The 20,527-nt window shown below is 40.3% G+C and overlaps 1 protein-coding gene across 1 annotated transcript in view; it reads left to right on the top strand.

The window, feature by feature from the left end:
* The window catches only part of SLC25A21 (solute carrier family 25 member 21), a 529,502-nt gene that overhangs the window by 311,192 nt on the left and 197,783 nt on the right, over nucleotides 1-20,527 (top strand). Inside the window, exon 3 of the mRNA XM_060293607.1 lies at nucleotides 5,899-5,947. Within this exon, the coding sequence (XP_060149590.1) occupies nucleotides 5,899-5,947 (49 nt within the window). The remainder of the gene's footprint in view (nucleotides 1-5,898; nucleotides 5,948-20,527) is intronic.

Below are 20,527 nucleotides of genomic sequence, written 5' to 3'. Positions count from 1 at the left end.
TCCTTGAATGACTGGGTGAATTCTCTTTGTGTACACTAAATTCTTAAAACTTCATCTTATACGTACCACTGTAAAGGAATCCCATTATTGTGTCAGGTTCATTATTTTATATCATTCCATTTCTTTTTTCAACAAATATTTATTGAGCAACTATTAGGTGTCAGGAATATTCTGGGTACTTAGTGCATATCAGTGGACAATACAGACAAAGATCTCTGCCCTGGTGAAGCTTATATTCTACTGGGAGAGACAGGAAACAATAAACATAGAAAAGAAGTAAACAATGTAGTATGTTAGAAGTTGATAAGTACCATGGAAAAAGGAAAAAGCAGAGCAGCATGAGGATTTTTTTTGGTGCTGGGGTGGGGAGGACCGGACCTCTGTGTTAGACTGGTCAGATTACTCGTTGACCATGTGAAGGAAGTTGGCCAAGTAGAATCTGGGGCAGGGGCATTCCAGACAGAGGAAATGGCTAGCACTAAGGCCAAAAGCTGAGATAGTCCTGGCATGTTTGGGAGACAGCAGAGGCCACTGTGGCCAGAGTAGAATCAGTGAGGGGGAGAATAGTAAGAAAGTTAATTGGTGAGAGAAGTAATGCAGGCCCGGATTATGTATGGCTTTTCTCTGAGTGAGATGGGGAGTCATTACTGACCAGAGGAATGACATGAAATAACTTACATCTTAAACAGGATCACTTGAGTTGTTGGGTGAGAATAGATGGAAGGAGTCAAAGGTGTATGACGGGAGACGTGTTACTGAGGTGCTGCAGTTAATCAGCTGAGAAACGGTGACCATGACTTAACCAGAAAGGGGGCGAAGGCACAGGCAGTAAAGGAAGTCAGAGATGGTAGAAGTCTGGTTATATTTTGAAGTAGAGCCAATAGATTGGAAGAGGATTTTGAGAGAAAGGAGTCTAGGTTGACTCTAAGGTTGAACAGGTTGGCCTTTGTTTTGGATTTTTTTGTTTGCACCCTCCCTATCCCACCCCTCCAGGCGGTCACAAAGCACCGAGCTGATCTCCCTGTGCTATGCGACTGCTTCCCACTAGCTATCTACCTTATGTTTGGTAGTGTGTATGTGTCCATGCCTCTCTCTCGCTCCGTCACAGCCTACCCTTCCCCCTCCCCATATCCTCAAGTCCATTCTCTAATAGGTCTGTGTCTTTATTCCTGTCTTACCGCTAGGTTCTTCATGATATTTTTTCTTCTTAAATTCCATATATGTGTGTTAGCATACAGTATTTGTCTTTCTCTTTCTGACTTACTTCACTCTGTATGACAGACTCTAGGTCTATCCACCTCATTACAAATAGCTCAATTTCATTTCTTTTTATGGCTGAGTAATATTCCATTGTATATATGTGCCATATCTTCTTCATCCATTCATCCAATGATGGACACTTAGGTTGTTTCCATCACCTGGCTATTGTAAATAGAGCTGCAATGAACATTTTGGTACATGACTCTTTTTGAATTATGGTTTTCTCAAGGTATGCCCAGTAGTGGGATTGCTGGGTCATATGGTAGTTCTATTTGTAGTTTTATTTATTTATTTATTTATTTTGCGGTACACGGGCCTCTCACTGTTGTGGCCTCTCCCGTTGCAGAGCACAGGCCCCGGATGCGCAGGCTCAGCGGCCATGGCTCACGGGCCCGGACCCGGGCACGATCCCGTGTCCCCTGCACCGGCAGGTGGACTCCCAACCACTGCGCCACCAGGGAAGCCCTATTTGTAGTTTTTTAAGGAACCTCCATACTGTTCTTCATAGTGGCTGTACCAATTCACATTCCCACCAGCAGTGCAAGAGTGTTCCCTTTTCTCCACACCCTCTCCAACATTTATTGTTTCTAGATTTTTTGATGATGGCCATTCTGACTGGTGTGAGAGATGATATCTCATTGTAGTTTTGAATTGCATTTCTCTAATGATTAATGATGTTGAGCATTCTTTCATGTGTTTGTTGGCAGTCTGTATATCTTCTTTGGAGAAATGTCTATTTAGGTCTTCTGCCCATTTTTGGATTGGGTTGTTTGTTTTTTTGTTATTGAGTTGCATGAGCTGCTTGTAAATTTTGGAGCTTAATCCTTTGTCAGTTGCTTCATTTGCAAATATTTTCTCCCATTCTGAGAGTTGTCTTTTGGTCTTGTTTATGGTTTCCTTTGCTGTGCAAAAGCTTTGAAGTTTCATTAGGTCCCATTTGTTTATTTTTGTTTTTTGAGTAGGGGTGTTGGTTAAGGCACTCAGGAGTCCCATTTTGAACATGTGGATTTTTTTTTTTTTTTGGCGTTACGCAGGCCTCTCACTGTTGTGGCCTCTCCCGTTGTGGGGCACAGGCTCCAGACGTGCAGGCTCAGTGGCCATGGCTCACGGGCCCAGCTGTTCCCCGGCATGTGGGATCTTCCTGGACTGGGGCACGAACCCATGTCCCCTGCATCGGCAGGCGGACTCTCAACCACTGCACCACCAGGGAAGCCCCAAACATGTGAATTTTGAGATGGCTGTTAGATATCCAAGCAGAGATGTCAAATAGGCAATCAGATATTTGTCTAGACTTTGAAAGGGAAGTCTGGACTGGAAATGTAAATTGGCAAGTTGTTGGCATATAGGTGGTAATTAAAACCATGGGTTGGAATGAGATCACCAAGGGAGTGAGTGTAGATAGAGACCTTCCTGAGTGAATTTCATGTATTTAGCGTTATTTACTCAGTGGGCCGATAAAGTTAAATACTCCCTCGTCTCTAAGAACTCATGGTTTGTATTTGACTACACATTTTCACAAGTGCAGGAGATGCCATTCACATAGACTACAGTGTCTGGAGATGAATATTGCATTTGCCAGTATGGGGATGGGGGGAATGGTGTGGAGAGACAGTTATATATTTCTCTATATTATTGGCCATAGTATGGTGTGATAAATGCTATCCTTGATATATGTAATGGAATTGTAATATAATATTGGTAATGTAAAATGTAATATAACTGGTATATGTCATGGAATTGTAGAGAGAGGAAATGTGAATTGACTCAGTGATAAGAAGTCAGAGTAAATTTAGAAAACGCTGTTCTCAAGTAATTTATCTTAAAACAGATAATGTATAATAGCATTGTGTATAGTTAAAATCAAAATTAAGACCTGAATTGGGGGCTTCCCTGGTGGCGCGGTGGTTGAGAGTCCGCCTGCCGATGCAGGGGACACGGGTTCGTGCCCCGGTCCGGGAAGATCCCACATGCCGCGGAGCGGCTGGGCCCGTGAGTCATGGCCACTGGGCTTGTGTGTCCGGAGCCTGTGCTCCGCAACGGGTGAGGCCACAGTGGTGAGAGGCCCGCGTATAGCAAAAAAAAAAAAAAAAAGACCTGAACTGAAGGATCACTTGACATTGTCCTTTAATAATCTATATTCAAGTCTACCTTTGGGCACCTAGTTTGTCTTCTGCATTCCCCCATTTTATTGCTAAAAAGGTTACTGAAGACATTGCAGCACTGTTCATAGGTGAAGGCAGAGGTGGACCAGGAAGGAAGGCACAGGAATGACAACAGCATTCTAGGTCTCTGTACTTGAGGATTCTGTTAGGAGTTAGCAGGGGTGGGGTGTCCCTTGGTCAGTCCATCAATGTGGTCCTGTACCTTCCATTGTCTCTTTTCTGTGGCTTAGTTTGGAAAAAAAGGGTCTTCTGCTTTACGTTGTAAGCATTCTAAATCTCCAAAGTAAAAAAACAACCATCCCATCCACCACCCATTCTGTGAAGTGTGATGCCTTTATTGTGACTTTCTATTCCCAGCTTTAAGGATACCCTTGAGTCCTCCACCAGTGGTTATAGGCAAAGTAGGTAAAAATTGTAGAAAATGCTTCCTGGTGAAATAGATATATTCTCTCTCTCTCTCTCTCTCTCTCAAAATTTTTTTGCAAGGTCTTTACCTTACAGAAATCAGCCTTGTGTCCTAGGATGAATAATCTCAAATATAAAGCACACCCAGGCCACAGCTGAATTAAAATTTTACTTAAAAATTGTAAATATTTGTATTTTCTGTCATTCATTTTATGAGAACCATGGCATAGTTCCTTGAAGACAGTTGACAATTTGACAATAAAAGTAAACTGTTATGCAAGACTAGAATTGGAACAGAACATAAATAGCAACATTTCACACTGTAAATAGCAACACTAAATCACTGGGCCTAAAACTTAGTTTTATGCATATTGCTGTTCTCTGTTCATTGTTTTCCCTTTACATGTAAGGTTGTTCTCAGTGTGTCACTTCTGTGCCCACTTTTGAAATTCTTCATTCTTTCAGGCACTCTTGATGCTGCATCAGGCTATGTCCCAGCACTGAGCACAATACCCTGCATGCACACCCTTCTCAAGAATCATTTGTCAGTCTATTAGGTGTTGAATCATTGGTCACTTTCTCACATTTACATAGCTGCTGAACATCTGGATATGTGATCAACAACATTGCAATTCTACATTCAAGTACTTCCTGTGCTTTATTTCATATCATATTTGTCAGTATTTCTCCATCCTTGCTTGCTTATTTGGGTTATGTTCAAACTAATGAATAAATATAGAATAAATTGCTGCCAGTTCAGTTCATCTAGAGAATTAGCTGACATAGTGGCATGTGCAGTAACCCTAAGCAGCATTAATTTATTTATTCCACAAATTTTTATTGAGCTGACTGCCAACTATTGTGCAAAGTGATGGGGATATAAAGGTGAATAAGGCAGGTGGAATCTCTGTCCTTGTGGAGCTTTTAGACAAGAAAACAGTTACAGTGCAATGTAATAACACAAGTCCAGGGTACTGTGGGAGCACATCAAAGGGTACTTGTATCAGAATTAGGTTCAGGTACGAATGGCAGAAAACCCAAATAGCAGTAGTTTAAAGGAAATGAAAATTTTCTTCAACGTGAATGTCTGGAGGTAGACCAGAACTCCATGATGTCACGGACTACTTCTGTCTTGTTGCTGTGCTACGTGTGACCTCTGTGCCCAAAATCACTTCATTGTGCAAAATGGCTTCTCCTGCCCTAGATCAGCATTCCACCAGAAGGAAGTAGGAAAAGGAAAGAGAAGAGCAGCCTCCTTAACTTTAAAAGACTTCCTAGAAATTGCTCAAACCACTTGCACTTACCTCCCATTGGCCAGAACTTGGTCACATGTGACCTAGCAGCAAGGAAGGCTGGGAAATATAGTATTTATTCTGAGCAACCAGGAAGAAAAGGGGATGAATACTAGGGGACAACTAACAGTCTCTGCCCCAGGATTTCTGGGAAAATAGTTGCCCAAATTGAAATCTGAAGGTAAGTAGGATTCTCAGAAGAAGTGTATGTGTGTGTATCCTCCCAGGAGGACAACATTCCAAAGAGAAGGAAAAGCTCAGGGAATTGAACACTGAAAAGAAACTGTTCTCCTTGGATGATAGTATTTGTGCTCTTCTTCTAGTTGGGCATTGACTCTTTCAGACTTAGAGGTGCTTGTGACACCGGTACATCCATGCTGTGATGAGAGATGGTGAATCTACCAAAGGGGAGAGGGTTGGAGCATCACTGCTTATGTGTTTGCATGTTAATAAATGTGACTGGGAGCAGTGGGAGGGTTAATGGACAGATGATTAGATTGTTGGGAGAACATATTAATAGAAGTGAATATCACTCCTCTGTTTAAAATCTCCGTTTGTGCCAGAGCACTTACAAAGAAGTAATCACTCATGTGTCTTGCTCCCATAGAAATAAAATCATGTTATTCATTAGTCTTTTGCTCCTAGCTTCTATCACCTGTCATGTCCAAAGTCCCGAGTTTTTAATTTGAAGATTCATACTTGAGAAACCAATAGGGTCAAGGAAATAAGAACCAGTGTTTACATGAGTGTTTACTGGACTTTTCTTTATCATCTTTCAGGTCTTGTAGAAATTTGCCTGATGCACCCTCTCGATGTGGTGAAAACCAGGTAAGGTTCTGCTTGAACAAGTTTTATTGACTTTGGCTGATATCCAGATTAAGATCTGTCAGAACACTAAATGCTAGAACTTGTCCTAGGCCGGTAGCTTCTCCCAAAAATGGCATTTATATTTACTTCTTAAAGAAAATACGATTTGACAGATAAAATGTAAGCAGTGAAAAGCATTTCTGGATAGGGGTCCTCTTAAAGTATATAATATTTTACTGCCTTCACCTGACAACCATAAGGTATAATTTGTGACTAAACTGGTAAGCGAGGGAAATTTATCAAAATGATGTAAAAACTAAACTCTATCTAGTGAATTATGACAGCCGACTTTCATTTGGCATTGCATATAACATATATGTTATATAGCATATAACAGATTGCTATTTAATAGTGAGCATTTTGATGTGAAACTCCAAAATTTCAAGTAAACTTCTTAAATGGTGCTTAAAGAATTTATTCCTACAACTGTTTGCCAATACAAAGTGCCATATTTCCTGGAAAATGCCTTCGCTCTTAAATGCCTTAAAATCAGGGCAATGTATTCAATCTGTTTACCAAGAGAAGAAAACATCTTGTGGGTTTTAATATGATCTAGAGCAGTTTTTTAAAAGTTAAATCCATGGCTAAATTACTGAACTCTATTTTTTCATATTAAAAGCTCTGAAAGTATAGTGAAAGTTTCCATTTATTTGCATTGTGTAATACCCAACAGCATACCTAGGCTGGAGCTGAACAGCAAAAAGTGCCACGCAACAGTGATGGTCAAAACAAACCCTTACTGCCACAATTAGGAAATACTTGATGAGTCAGGCTGGTCGTTGAAGGGACATGTTGCTTACTTTACCTACAGAGGCAACAGAATCTTAGTTAGGCTGGTTGCTGAAAGCAAGGGAAGGTGTCTGTGACATGCAAATAATATTACATTTCTGATAGAGATAGAGAAGATGAGAATTTGGCTTCTTTCTTAGCTTGGGAAGCTATAACAAAATTTCATAGACTGGGTGGCTTAAGCAACAGACATTTATTACAGTTCTGGAGGCTGGGAAGTCCAAGATCAAGGTGCCAGTCAACTTGGTTCTTGTTGAGAGCCCTCTTCCTGACTTGTAGACAGTCACCTTCTTGCTGTATCCTCATGTGGTGATGGAGAGAGGAAGCTCTGTTGTCTCTCTTTCTTCTTATAAAGAACACTAATCCCGTCATGGGGCTCTACCCTCATGACCTCATCTAAACCTAATCACCCCACCGCCACCAAAGGCCATCATATTGGGGGTTAGGGCTTCAATATATGAATTTGGGGGGCCGCAAACATTCAGTCCATAGCAGCCTCAAGTCGCCAAACCCGAACAGAGAAAGAAGGAAATCCAAAGTTATATTCAAATGTAAGGTGGGTGTACTTCCTGGAGCATCTTTTATAGAGAGTTCAGAAACAGAAAGCAAAACTCACTGGCCTTTCCTTCTTAGTTTCCATATTAACCTTCTTTGAAAAGCCAGATTATTGTTAATCTCTCTGAGGAATAAATTGTCTTTTTCATTTAATGGTAATTTCCTAAATTAGTGCAGTTTTCAAATGAGCAAGGAGAAATAAGAATGATTTAAACAAGACCATATTGACATTACGGTTACTCATTCATTCCCTCAATCCTTCATTCATTCATTTAGCAACATGTATTGAGCACCTAGTGCTTGTGGGTTCTAGGTTATCTCTGCCCTCAGAGAGCTCACGATCTGATGAGTTAATAGGAATCTCATCACAATGAATTTCAAAAACGATATCATTTCATGGTACTGGATATGAATCAGATATTTCTTGAAATGGATGTGCCAGGTTACTGGGGCTTTATGTCTTCTTTGTTATATAGATATTTTTATGAAAAGGGCATTCATTGATTAGCATTAGTCACACACCCTTACCTAACTTCAAGGGAGAGGGAAAAGTACAATCCTTCCAGGGACCCTGAAGGAGAAGGGAACTGGATGGTGGATGGTATTTGACCTGTATAACAATAAAAACTGTGTTGAATAAAGACTCACAATCATAGAATAAACTGAAAGCCCCAAACTTTTGCAGTTGGCTGAATCAGAAGTAGAATATGCAAGATTGGTAGCATTTGTCACTGGGCACTAACACACAGGTGGTAGCGAGAGGACAGGACAGACTAAATTATTGCCGAAATCTTCACTATTATAGTACTGGAGATGACCACGTTTCTAAATAAGAAAAACTGTAAACCATAAAGGATAATTCATGAAACCATGTAGCATTAGTGCTGTAGCATTAGTGATTTTAGCAGGTTACTTTCCTTAATGACATCCAAGGGCCTTGGATTCTAAATTGTAGCAGGCATTGTCAAAGTGGGGCATGGGATACACCAGGCCAAACCTCACTTGCTTCAGTTTTCTGTGGGCTGTTTTAGCCTCTTCTCGGATATTTTCCTTGAAGAATGGGCCAATGAATTAATCTGAGCATGGAAATGGCTTATTTCCCACAACATCTCATGTGCTGGAGTATGGCAAAATCAATCAGTCTAGTCTTTTGGGGTTCTATTTGTACCTAATCCTTTTCTCTGTGGAAGAAAAGAAAATAGATTCTAAAAGTGTACTTCCAGATTCTTTCTTCACAGGAATTTTTCTTTCATCATTTTTTTTGCACTCTTTAAATTACCGATTCTGTTACACCTGGCTCGAGGGAGAGAAGAGGTGGTGGTGTTACCTAAGCCCAGGCACCAGGACTACCTGGTGAAAGCCAGAACTGCCGTAGATCTGTCGAGTGGTAGCTGGTCTCAGAGGAACCCCAGCCACCACCAGATTTCCTGCCTGAGGCAGACAGGGAGAGGGGAAATCCTCTAGTTTCTCTCTTCTCTCTACCCTTTAGTCACCGATCAGTGCTCCTATATGCTGAATCCAAGGAAGACTGGGAGGCCCAGCCTGGCAGAGGGCTGTCCCTCTGCGTAACAGAACAGAGCAGGACAAGGGAAGATTGAGAAATGGTCTGAAGACAAACAAACAGAACTGACACACTGTTATTTTAGTGGGATTTGGAGAAAGAGCTGACATAAACATGCATTTTCTTTTTTTAAATTGAGACATAATTGACATATAACATTATATTAGTTTCAGGTATACAACATAATGATGCAATGTTTGTATATATTGCAAAATGACCACCACAATAAGTCTAGTTAACATCCATCACAGCGCATAGCCACAATTTTCTTTTTCTTGTGATGAAAACTTTTAAGATCTACTCTCTTAGCATCTTTCAAATATACAATATAGTATTATTAACCATACATTACATCCCCAGGACTTACTTATTTTATAACTGGAAGTTTGTACCTTTTGACCATCTTCATCCATTTTCCCCATCCCCATCCCCTGGCAACTACCAATTTGTACTCAGCATCTATGAGTTTGATTTTTTTTTAGATTCCACATATAAGTGAGATCATACGGGTATTTGTCTATCTCTGCCTGATTTATGTCACTTAGCCTAATGCCCTCAAATTCCGTCCATGTTGTTGCAAATTTCCTTCTTTTTATGTCTGAATAGCATTCTACTGTATATATATGATACATCACATTTTCTCTATTTATTCATCATCCATTGATGGACACTTAGGTTACAAGCATGCATTTTCAATTCAGCATGTTTAACAGGAACTCACTTTGCATTTTAAAAGATGATTAGAAGTTGTAACTGATAAGAAGTAGCTTATTCTCCTCCATGTTAAGTGTGGCTCTAGGGATAGACCCAATGTGAGCATAGGCTAACCACATGACAACAGCCTTGTTCTAAATGTCCCCACCTGATTTTGCAGAGGAGATGTGGCTAAGATGCCGTAAACATGGTAGTTAGGTAGAATCAAGGCCTCCTTTGAGATTCTCCCCAGAGACATGCATATACACTGTTTTATAGTTCTGTTTATACACCAAGAACTTTGTGTACAGTTACGGTTGGACCCCCAGTTAAGAACCCATACCTACAAATGACAAGACTATTCACCTGTATAACTACGAAGACCAAAGGTAGTTTAGTTTCTCACTTTATATCCTCCAGAGATTCATATTAAATAATCAGTAATATCTCATACATCTCTCATATTGTCTCTGTCTCTTTCCCTGTCTCTCTGTCTCTCCCCCTTTCCCTTCAGCTTTCCTTTCCCTACATGGGCTTCATTTTTGGCATGGCTTCTCTCACTTGGCAGCAGGTGGCCTTAGCAGCTTCAAGCTTACATGGTCCTTGGTGTTTGTATTCTCTCTGAGACAGGATTACCTAGTATTTAAGAACCCTGGCTCTAGAGTTAGGCTGCCTGGGTTCAAATTCTGCTTCTTTATCATCCGTGTTACAGCAGCTACAGGGAAGTTACTTAACTTCCCTGTTCCTCCGTTTATCTCATCTTCAAATGGGAATAATGTGGTACCTACATTATTGTAGGAAATAAATAACTATACATAGATATATAGTTATATGTATATAGTTATATATATATAGTTACATATATATAGTTTTATATATATATATATACACACACACATACATACCTATATATGTATATATATTTATATGAAAGCATGGTGTTTAATACTGTGTCAGCAAAGGAAATGGGAACTACAAAGACAAATGGGGTTTATAAGGTAGTCAGGGAAACATGAGGGAAAATACAAAGTGTGAGAAAGGGGAAGTGTTTAATGTGGAGTCAGAAGGTTTCAACTTTCCAAGCTGGAAGACTTGTGTTATGTGAGCACTGCATTTAAATCCTTCCTCAGAAGGGTGTTTGCAACTAGAGAGTCCTTTTGGCTCTGAGGGCAGGACAGCATCAGTTTCATCTATGTGTTCCTGTTGACATCATTCCACACATCATTTTAGGGCTGTGTGCTGACGTTTTTAGGTAACCCCCGTGGCAAGCACAGTGTCTGGCCTCCAGGAGGTGCCCAGTGAATGCTGTTGAACAAATGAATAAATGAGTATTGGGAAACAATCAGAAATAATAGCCCTATGAGTTCTATGGCCAAATTGGAATGTCTAGAAAATGAGTAATATGCAGCTGTGTTGTCTTCATTGAAAAACTTAAGATTTCATGAAAGAGATGGGAAGTGAGAATCTGTTGAAATAAAAAGGGAGAAATGACTTGATAGGATGGTGGGCAAAAACATTTCAAACTTTTGGTGGAGTTTTGGAGACTGGACTGGGGAAGAGTGAGATGAGAGGGTTTCCAGTAGGCGTGTCAAGATGAAAGTTGGGTGGAACGAACCTGCATATGGCATTGAAGGTACGGAGGCAGCACGAGTGACAAGCTTTGAGATGAAAAGCAAAATGCTGGACTTCATCTAGGACAGCACTGGCTAATTGAAATACAATGCATGACACATACATAAATTTAGGTTTTCTAATAGCCACAGTTTTTAAAGTAAAAAGAAACTTTTTATACAATTACTTTTAACAATATATCTCATTTGACTATATCTTATTTGAGCTCATTTATCTAAAGCATTGTCATAGCAACATGTTAATCAATATAAAAATTATTGAGATATTTTGCATTCTTTTTTTTCATACTCAGTCCTTGAAATCTGGTGCCTATTTTACACTTAGAGCACATCTACATACTGATAGTCACATTTCAAACGCTCAATAGCCACATGTGGTTAGTGGTTATGAGATTAGACAACACAAGCCTAGAGTGCAATGGGGAAAGGACTTCTTTAAGGGGAAAGAGAGGTGGTCCAGTGGTTCCTTAGTAAGAAAAATACTCTTGCTTAAAATGGGTTGACAGTTGCAAATAAGCAAGGTCCTAGGTGGGAGGGAATTTTACTACATATGCATTTAATGGTCTGTACTGGTGTGTAGAGAGTAGTATTCAAAACCCCACAGATTTATGAAAGTCACAGTCCAAGGGGGTTTTAGCTTACATCCCCTGCACACTTATTCCCAGGAAGGGAAATGGCTCATTGTGCTTCAGGAAGACGGAATTACTAAATTACTAAGGTGTTCATTCTCTTTGGCCCAGAGTCATTTTTCATAATTTTTTTTTTTTTTTTGCGGTACGCGGGCCTCTCACTGTTGTGGCCTCTCCCGCTGTGGAGCACAGGCTCCGGACGCGCAGGCTTAGAGGCCATGGCTCACGGACCCAGCCGCTCCGCGGCATGTGGGATCCTCCGGACCGGGGCATGAACCCGTGTCCCCTGCATCGGCAGGCGGACTCTCAACCACTGCGCCACCAGGGAAGCCCCATCATTTTTGTTTCGTTTCATTTTTGAATGGGGCATAAATCAGGTACAAATGAACTAAGTTACCCATCCTGTAAAGACTGAACTTCTAAAAGCCTGTCCTGTCAAAGAGCTGTGAGGCACTCTTTTTGGTGGATGCTGGAGAAGGCGGGGAGAGGTCGGGGTGTGGAGTGTCCTCACAGCTCCTTACAGATGCAATTATAGGCTGCTGGTGAGTGGACAGGCCAATACATACCTTGGCTTTCATCCTTCCTCACATTAGGACTTAATTTGCACTGAGAAGTCTTATTATACTTCTCTCCAAACATGTGAATTACTGTGTGAATTCTAAAGACTCACATGGTTTGAAGAGTTGGTATCCACATGTCATTATATAAGTGCTTATCGGGCTTTTACTGAAGCTGTTGAGATTGATTTACGCACTCTCTCTCAGTGGCTCCCAAACCCCAGACCTGCTGAATCTGAAACTCTGGGGGTGGGGCCTATGGATATTTACGTGTAACAACCTCCTGGGTGAATCTTAAGCCTGACTGGTCACTGGGTCAGCCTTTGGGAACCATGGCTGAATACCCCATGGGCAGTTCTGTAAAACGTCTTCATGTAAAGAATTCTTTTGTGTGTGTGTGTTAAACATCTCATTAACCTGTGGTTCTCATTGGGTTTTTTTTTCTGTATACCGCTTTGTTAGCAGTGATGGGAAGTGGAAGGGCAGAGGTTTCCCTGCGGAGGTCATTCTGTGGTTTGTGAGAGTGATATGGGAATATATTATCTACAGCCAGAGAAAACACATTCTGTCATACTGAGTGAGGTTACAGGGGCAAAAAATCAGTGCCAGGCGATGGGAGAGGAGTGAGCGTTGGTTGTTACAGAGGGAACGTAAATGGCTCTGATGGGTAAAAATGATTTAGAGGCATAAGCCCACCACAAACTTTATTAAAAAGAGAGAAATCTGAGGACAGGTTATGGTGAGAGGCTGCTTTGTGGGGAGCCCAGCAGAGAGCGAGGACCTGGGGCTGGGGAGCATCCACAGGCTCCCTTTACAGGGGGAGGGGAGCACAGCAGTGAACTTGAAAACGAACACTTAATTTAGAGGTTGGAGAGGGGACATTGAGCAGCCATTGGGGCCAACAGAACAGCAGGGTGGAAACAAGGAACGAAACTTTTTTTTCCCCCCAGTAGATCCTTTAAAAAGAAAAGAAAAGGAAAAAAATCCTTTTATAATGGGGAGAGAACAGTGGGAAAAGTTCAGGATGGAGTATAAAGTCAAGGCAGTAGAGTCTATAGGATTAAAAACATTACAGAGCAGCTGAGAGGGTTATTTCCATATGTTAACGATTTGTCCGTGGTATAAAACATTGAGATCACATTCAGGGTTAGACCATGGTTATGCCTGATTTCTCACCGTGCATAGAAATCCAGGGCTGGACCACTGTCATGGCTTGTTTCTAACCATGGAGAGAATGTGACTGAAGTAAAGCAAGCAAGGAGTAGAACCACATTTTTATAAACTATATTTTTGTTGCGTCTTTGTCATTTAGCTAAATCAATCAGTGGCAACTCATAATAGTATGAAATGGTTACAGAATCCCAAAAAACGTTGGTGTAACTTCAACTTCGCTTTTGAAGTTGCATGACCATATCTGGGTTTCTCTGGGATTTGTTTTATTTAATTGAAATGTCTTTCTGTACTTACTGAGCCAAAGCAAGGAAGTCCTGGGTGGTGGGCACACTGCAGCTCTGCATTGATTGAGTATGTCATTCTTTCCATGTAGTCATCATTAAAGATTTTATTTATTAACATAATCAAATAAAAATGGTGCACAGGATGGATAATATATTTGGAAGGGGTAGAGGTGACAATTAACTATGCTCTCCTTGGCATGTTGTAGGGCTGCAGTGAATATGTGTTAAGTGAATAAATGTGTGCTTTAAAATGCCATTTGCTCCCACCTAAGTTCTTTATTACAAATTATAAATTCGTCATTGCCAATGAGTTCATGCAAACTTTAAAAGGTCCCACATTTGTATAGTGATTTAATTAAAAAGACTAATATAATCTAAGCTTGACCCTAAAACAAGATAAAATAATCCTATTTTGTGCATTGTTAAGAATGCTGCATGACGTTGTAGATACGTGTGACTTTCTGGGGAAAGACAGAAGGTTTGGGGATGAGAGACCATAACCCCATGAAGAGATTTCATTAATATTACTCCTGGGATTCTTACTTTGACAATGTTCTGCCTCTTTGGGAAACAAGGGTTGTATCTACACTGTGGAAAACTCAGAGGGGCCCACAGTAGACAGCCCACTGAACATAAAACCCAGGCCATTGGTGGGGCTGGTTGCAAAAGCTTCCTGATCCATAGGAAACACTCCATGTACGTGGGCCTTTGCTGCTACCGAACAGTTTTAATCATTTCTCCAGTGGCCCAATAATAATGAGGAGGAGATAGAAAGAGAGGACATCTAAGGACCTGTTGCTCTGAGGCACTGGAGAAAAAATTGGTCCCAAAGATCTTATGCAGAATCTTGCTACCATAGACTAAAATAATTTTTCAAATTTCTTAATAAGGAAAAAAAACTTTTCTTTTAAAAAAATCCAGCCAGTTCTCCCTACATAAAATAACATAGTTCTATTAGGTTAAATCAACTGTAATTCACTTTATAATCTTGAAATATTTCTAATCTTTCTTTCTTTGTCTTCCTTTTTCTCTCTCTCTTTCTTTCTTTCTTTCTTTCTTTCTTTCTTTCTTTCTTTCTTTCTTTTTCTTTCCTCCCTTCCTTCCTTCCTTCTTTCTTTCTTCCTTTTATTTTCGCTTTTTTGTAAATGGAGTTCTTTTTAAAATTACTTCCGAGAGGAGCATACTATTTTTATGACTCACATTATGGAACCTTTGTAAAATGTTTCATCTCTCCTTAATTTGTGTTTTTGTCTAAATTTTTAAAATACAGATTTGGTGTTTGTTTAAAGGACAGTAGCTATTATTCCTCAACTAATGAAATGGGCTTAGAAGATTCTCCCTTAGCTAATAAGTAAGGCGTGTTCTATTTTGACACTTCTGTCTTCCTTCTGCTTAACTGCAAAGGCTTCTTCTTCTAGAGGAGCCCAGCCTGGAGGATGAGGCAAAGTATCTGTCCACTCTTCATGCCTGCCAGTGGGCTTCTCCAGACGTCCTTTTTTTTTTTTAAGCTGAAAGGTAAATAATTCTTAAATGGCTTTCTTATCTTTGTCATGGGAAAGTGAATTACTTCTAAAGTGAGTGTCAGCATGAAGACTACTTCCTCTGTTCCCCCCACCCCCCCCACCCCATCCCCATCCAGGGTTTTATCCCAATTGCTTTAAAAATTGCAGCAACTTCATCTAGTGAATGCCCATCACAGGTTCCCCTATAATGAGATATTTTGCCTTAACCGTGGCTTAGATTCCAATTTTGGATTATTAGAATAGAATATGCCTATAAAATATAGGAATAAAATAAACTGATTTGGGATTATTTTGAATTAAAAAACAAATGGGATATTTTTAAGTGTTTTTTAATGCAGTTATAAACTTTTCTCAGATAATCATCTATTTTAAGTACAGGTTTTGGGGGAAAGAGAGAATCTGAAACTAATAACCATGTCTATTTTGAGATAAGCTCTAGCTCTAAATTCAAGAAGTAAAGTAAAAGTTCAAAATGTTTGCTGTTTATCTGGCTATAGTGCTTATTTTATTTTAAATGATTTCTAGTTAAACTCTAAGCAGTGTCACCAGTGAAAATAAAATTGTCTTATCAGAGGTGTTTGCTCCCCACCTGCATGTATAAAGAGCCTGTCTCAGAGAGCTGGAATATTCCTCAAAAGTCATGTGCCATGCAGGAAACGCTTTAGGTTACTTACTTGGGTGCTTCCTGTATCACCAGAGAACCAAAAGTGTTGAGAAAGGAGCTGCTTGAGAAGAGAAAGCACAACTGTGAGCTGACCCTTGGAACCTCGGGCCCTGCCCATGGGAGAGCTGCTTTTGAGTTGAGCATATAGTGGGAATGAAGCCGAATGAAATCGGAATTGCTGGGATTGTAGCACAGCTGAAAACTATGGTTATCATGGGCATGCTAGAAGATTGTTTTTCCTTTTTGTGAAGCAAGAATAAAAATCATAAATTTCTTTAGACAAACATAAATCCAAGGCTGATAATGTAATACCATAACTGTGAACCTTGACCAAAATTGATAAAAGTTGTTTGAACATTCCTGGAAAATCGATTAATTCTCAAAATATTCTTGTTGAGATGGCTTAAATTGCCTGTATTGCTTTTGCTTTGCAGTCAGGGCACAGCTGAGATTTAGTTTTGACATAATGAAGAAGTTTGCAAGATGATAAATAGAGCTGTATATTCTCTGGATGCAACTCTACGTGCTCTGGGCCAAATTCCTACAGAATAAAATTTTCCCATTTGGGGCTTATTGAATAATATTTTCTCCAGTGAAACTTTTGCAAGTACTGCATAGGTTACATACTTTCATAGCAAAAACAATCCAAAATTAAACCGACTATCCTCAATTTTTGGTAATCAAACTCTATCTGGGATATGCATTTCTCTTTTTTATGAAGAAACACAACATATGGCAAATGTCTATCAGATCTAATTGAGTACTGTTAAATTCTCAAGAAAAAAAAGCCTTTAGAATTTAAATTATCTCTGTTTGTGTCCTTTTAAATTCTGAAAAGTAACCAGTAACCAGTATACTTAAAAAAAATTTTTTTTTCAGATGTTCTCAAGTGGGAACTGGTTAGAATTCTGACCTGTTTTCCTTCCAAAAGAACAGGTTAGCAGAAATGATCCCTTTGTAGACAGGCTTTAAGTGTCAAGCGAGAATGTGATTAACACATTAACTCCGAGAGACATCTAATCAAGCAGGAAGATGAACGCAGGAGCCCAGCATTCTGGTTCAATGCTGTCGGCTCCGGTGATGGGAGTCAATGGAACGCTCTGGGACTTGATTCTTCACCTGGAAATGAAGGCTGTTCTCCTAAATGATCTCAGAGTCTTCTTCCAGTTTGATATTCTATGTTTCCAAAGCCACGTTTTCATTGCTCAAAAATAACGTGATCTTAGTACATGTCCAGCAGTGGGATTTCTCTGTTGAACATGCCAAGCTTTCTCCTGTCTCAGAACCTGTGTGCTTGGTATCGCTTCTTCTGGAATGACTGGCTCCTTCTCAACCGTCAGACCTCAGCTCACTTGTCATCTCCTCTGAGAGTCTTACCTGGCCGCCTCATCCAAAGTGGCCTCTTGTGTTTCTCTCTTTCTCATTACCGTGTTGATCTTTTTGCTCTAGTCTTCTGATCTCGTCACATTGATTTCTATGTGTACTCATTAACTGTTTGTCCACCTCCCCTGGAATGTAGGCTGGGACCTTCTTTCTCTTGTTCACTGATGTATGTATGTAGTGTCTAGAAGAGTGTTGGCACAAAGTAGGTGCTCGATAAGTACTTATTGAATGAAGGTAGTTTAAAAATTGATGCATGTATATTTTAAAATTATATATTTGGAAAAATAAAACAAACAAAAACACTAAGGTTGTCTTTTGCTCCAGTCATGAGCCAAGCTTCACACAAGGGCAATTCACATACTTTATGCAATTCACATATTTCTTTTGGCTTCATAGCCTGGGCATTTTATACAGCACATGTTGTATTTTCTTCAGTGCTCAACTTGTGGTTTATAACTTTATACCACAGAGAATTAGAAATGATATTCATATATTCGCTCTGTGTCAGTGAATTTTCCAGGACCTCTGCACCAGACGCTCCTTTACTACTCCTGACACTGCGAAATTTTCATCTAGATGCAGGATAGTTGTGTCTCTCTCAGTCCTGTCCATTCTTCTCTGCCAAGGTTCAAGGCTCTTTTTTCCAGTGCAGTGCAGGGACGACCCCTACCCACTACAGTGGAAAGAGAAGGACTCACTCTTGTGGGTGATGCGAGGACTGGTGGGCATGATTCTAGGGACCGGTGGGCTTCCTGAGGCCAGCCTGGACACTCCTTAAGGAAGTGTTTTTAGTGCACACAGTTATCTTATTTTTACTTGCACAACTTATGAGGCTAGTTTTTTTGTTTGCTTGTTTGCTTATTTCTAATGAATAATGCCAGATGGAGTAGCGAGAGACTATTGCACTGCTCAGTAGATTGGCCTTACCACTTATTGAATTAAAAAGTATAGAAATCTCTTTTTGATCAGGATTTGCTAGGGATCTTAAGCTTTTTCTTTTTCAAAGCAACCAGGATTAATAGAGTAGTAGTGTCAAGCAGGGCTCTAGCTCCATTTCAAAACAAAAATAATGCATGACTTCCAAAAGTAATATTTTCTAGTCTCTTCTCCTGGAATCTGAGAGAGGCAGAGGCGGGGGATGGGGGGTGGAGGAAGAGGGAGAGGGAGAGGGAGAGATTTATTAAGAAAATGTTAATCGTTGCTTGTGAAGTAATAATCTTGGAATAATTTTTGGCTTTTTGCTATGCTTGGTCCTAAAGAATCTCAAATTAGCATTTCTGTTTCCTTGTTACATACTGAAAACTTAAGTAGATTATTTATTTGATTTCCTTTCAGTACAAAAACAGAGAAACTTTTAGGTTAAATAGGAAAAAAAGAAAAAGAAATGACCTCGAAATTTATCCTCAGGTTGAAGAATTGGAAAAGAACTATTGTTTTACATTTTGATTTCCCAGAGTGTGAGAAAACTGTCCTTGTCCAGATGCTTGCCAAGTTCTCAGAGAACACTTAAGAGTGTTTTGGGGGAGCACAGGGAGATAGTCAGGGTCTTGTATGCGGGTGTTCCAGGTTTCAAACTGTAACAAGGGAACAGGAGAAAAGAGGGAAGCATTCCCAAATCAAACATAACTCTCAGGAAATGAGCCAGAACACCTGTGAGAGGTCGGGGGTCAGAAAAGACAAACTCAGGGTTTGCTATTTTGATCACATTACACAAAAGAAAATGGTCATAGATAGTGGACAGAAGAAAATCTGGAATTTTATGGAGAAGTTAGGAACTAAGGACTCTGCCGTTCTAAAACTCCTTTCTCCCATGACTCTATGATGTTTCAAAAAATATTTTCAGAATTGACACTGAAACTTTCTGGTGGTCTCCTGTTGCTTAAGCATCAGGTTGAGGAATTATTTATCTCTTTCTCGTAACTCCCAGAGGTTCACTTCTGGGAACCTTCTGAGGCGGATTCTTTGGCCAGTGCTTACAAGGCTCTTGGCGGGGCGGGGGTCCAACAATCAGAGATGGAGAGACATCACAGCCCTGAATCCTGGGCAATTCACTTCTATGGAGAGAAAAGAGGTTTGCAAACGTACTTCATGGGACCTCCTAGGGAAAAAGAGGGTGTTGTTTCCATCTCATTTCCCAGCTCCAAATTCTCTGAAATCTGCTTGATTTTTGCCAGGTGTCAAATTATAACCCTCCTTGTCAACCACAAATGACTAATGATTAGCCTAATGACTATGCAAAGTTTGAAACTCATATGTACGTTGTAACTTACTGGCTACATTGTGTTTTCATAAATAGTGAAAAAAATTTTTTTTGTCCCCAAAAGCCAATAAAAACAAAGTTTTAGAATCTAATTGCAATATTCATTTGCAGTTGTTGACCCTGCAGGTGCTCAATGAGAAACAAAATGGGAGCTGCAGCGGCCCATCTTCAGGCCTGCAGCCGGCCAGCTCAGCAAGTGATGCCCGTGCCCTTCTCCTGGGGAGAGTTAAGAGATGTCAGCACCGCTGGGCACAATATTTGACCCTTAAACTCCTTCATATACAAGCAGCTGTTTTCCCCTTTTCACCATTCCCTGAAGGAAGCAGGAGGGCTGAAATAACTGATACTCTTTTTTTTTCTTTAATCCCCCTTGCATAACGTAAATTTAAAACTTTAATTGAACGATGACCAGTTTGCTCGCTGGCCGTTTACTGGTAGGCTGTTGTGCTCAAAAAAAGCCTTTGCATAATTTTCTTTTCTTTACATTGTGTGTAAAAGGAGCAAGAGCTCAGCAAGTTTCCTCCATATTTACTCCTGGCCCCCAGTGTGTGCCTTGAGAGCTCATAAAAACAAATCTGCCTCTCAGCCAGCAAGTCGGTAATGGGATCTGGAGCCTCTCTCCGCAAGGTCACCTGTTTAAATAGACTCCCAGAGAGCTGCCTGAAAGGTGTTTCCAGCCTTGGGCCTCTCGCTGCCTCACTAGCTGTCTTTTAGGAAGTGAGCCTTCCAGTATGGGTCCTGCCTCCCGAGGAGTCTTCGTACTGCCCATCTGCACTGCAGTTGATGATAAGAAATCTGGAGACCCAACCCAGGCAGATTCAGACCCCAGGTCTAAGATA

The sequence above is a fragment of the Globicephala melas genome, chromosome 2 (assembly GCF_963455315.2).
Source record: "Globicephala melas chromosome 2, mGloMel1.2, whole genome shotgun sequence".
Classification (NCBI taxonomy): domain Eukaryota; kingdom Metazoa; phylum Chordata; class Mammalia; order Artiodactyla; family Delphinidae; genus Globicephala; species Globicephala melas.
The sequence above is the reverse complement of the archived record's forward strand: the minus strand, read 5'-3'. Positions and strand labels throughout refer to the sequence as shown.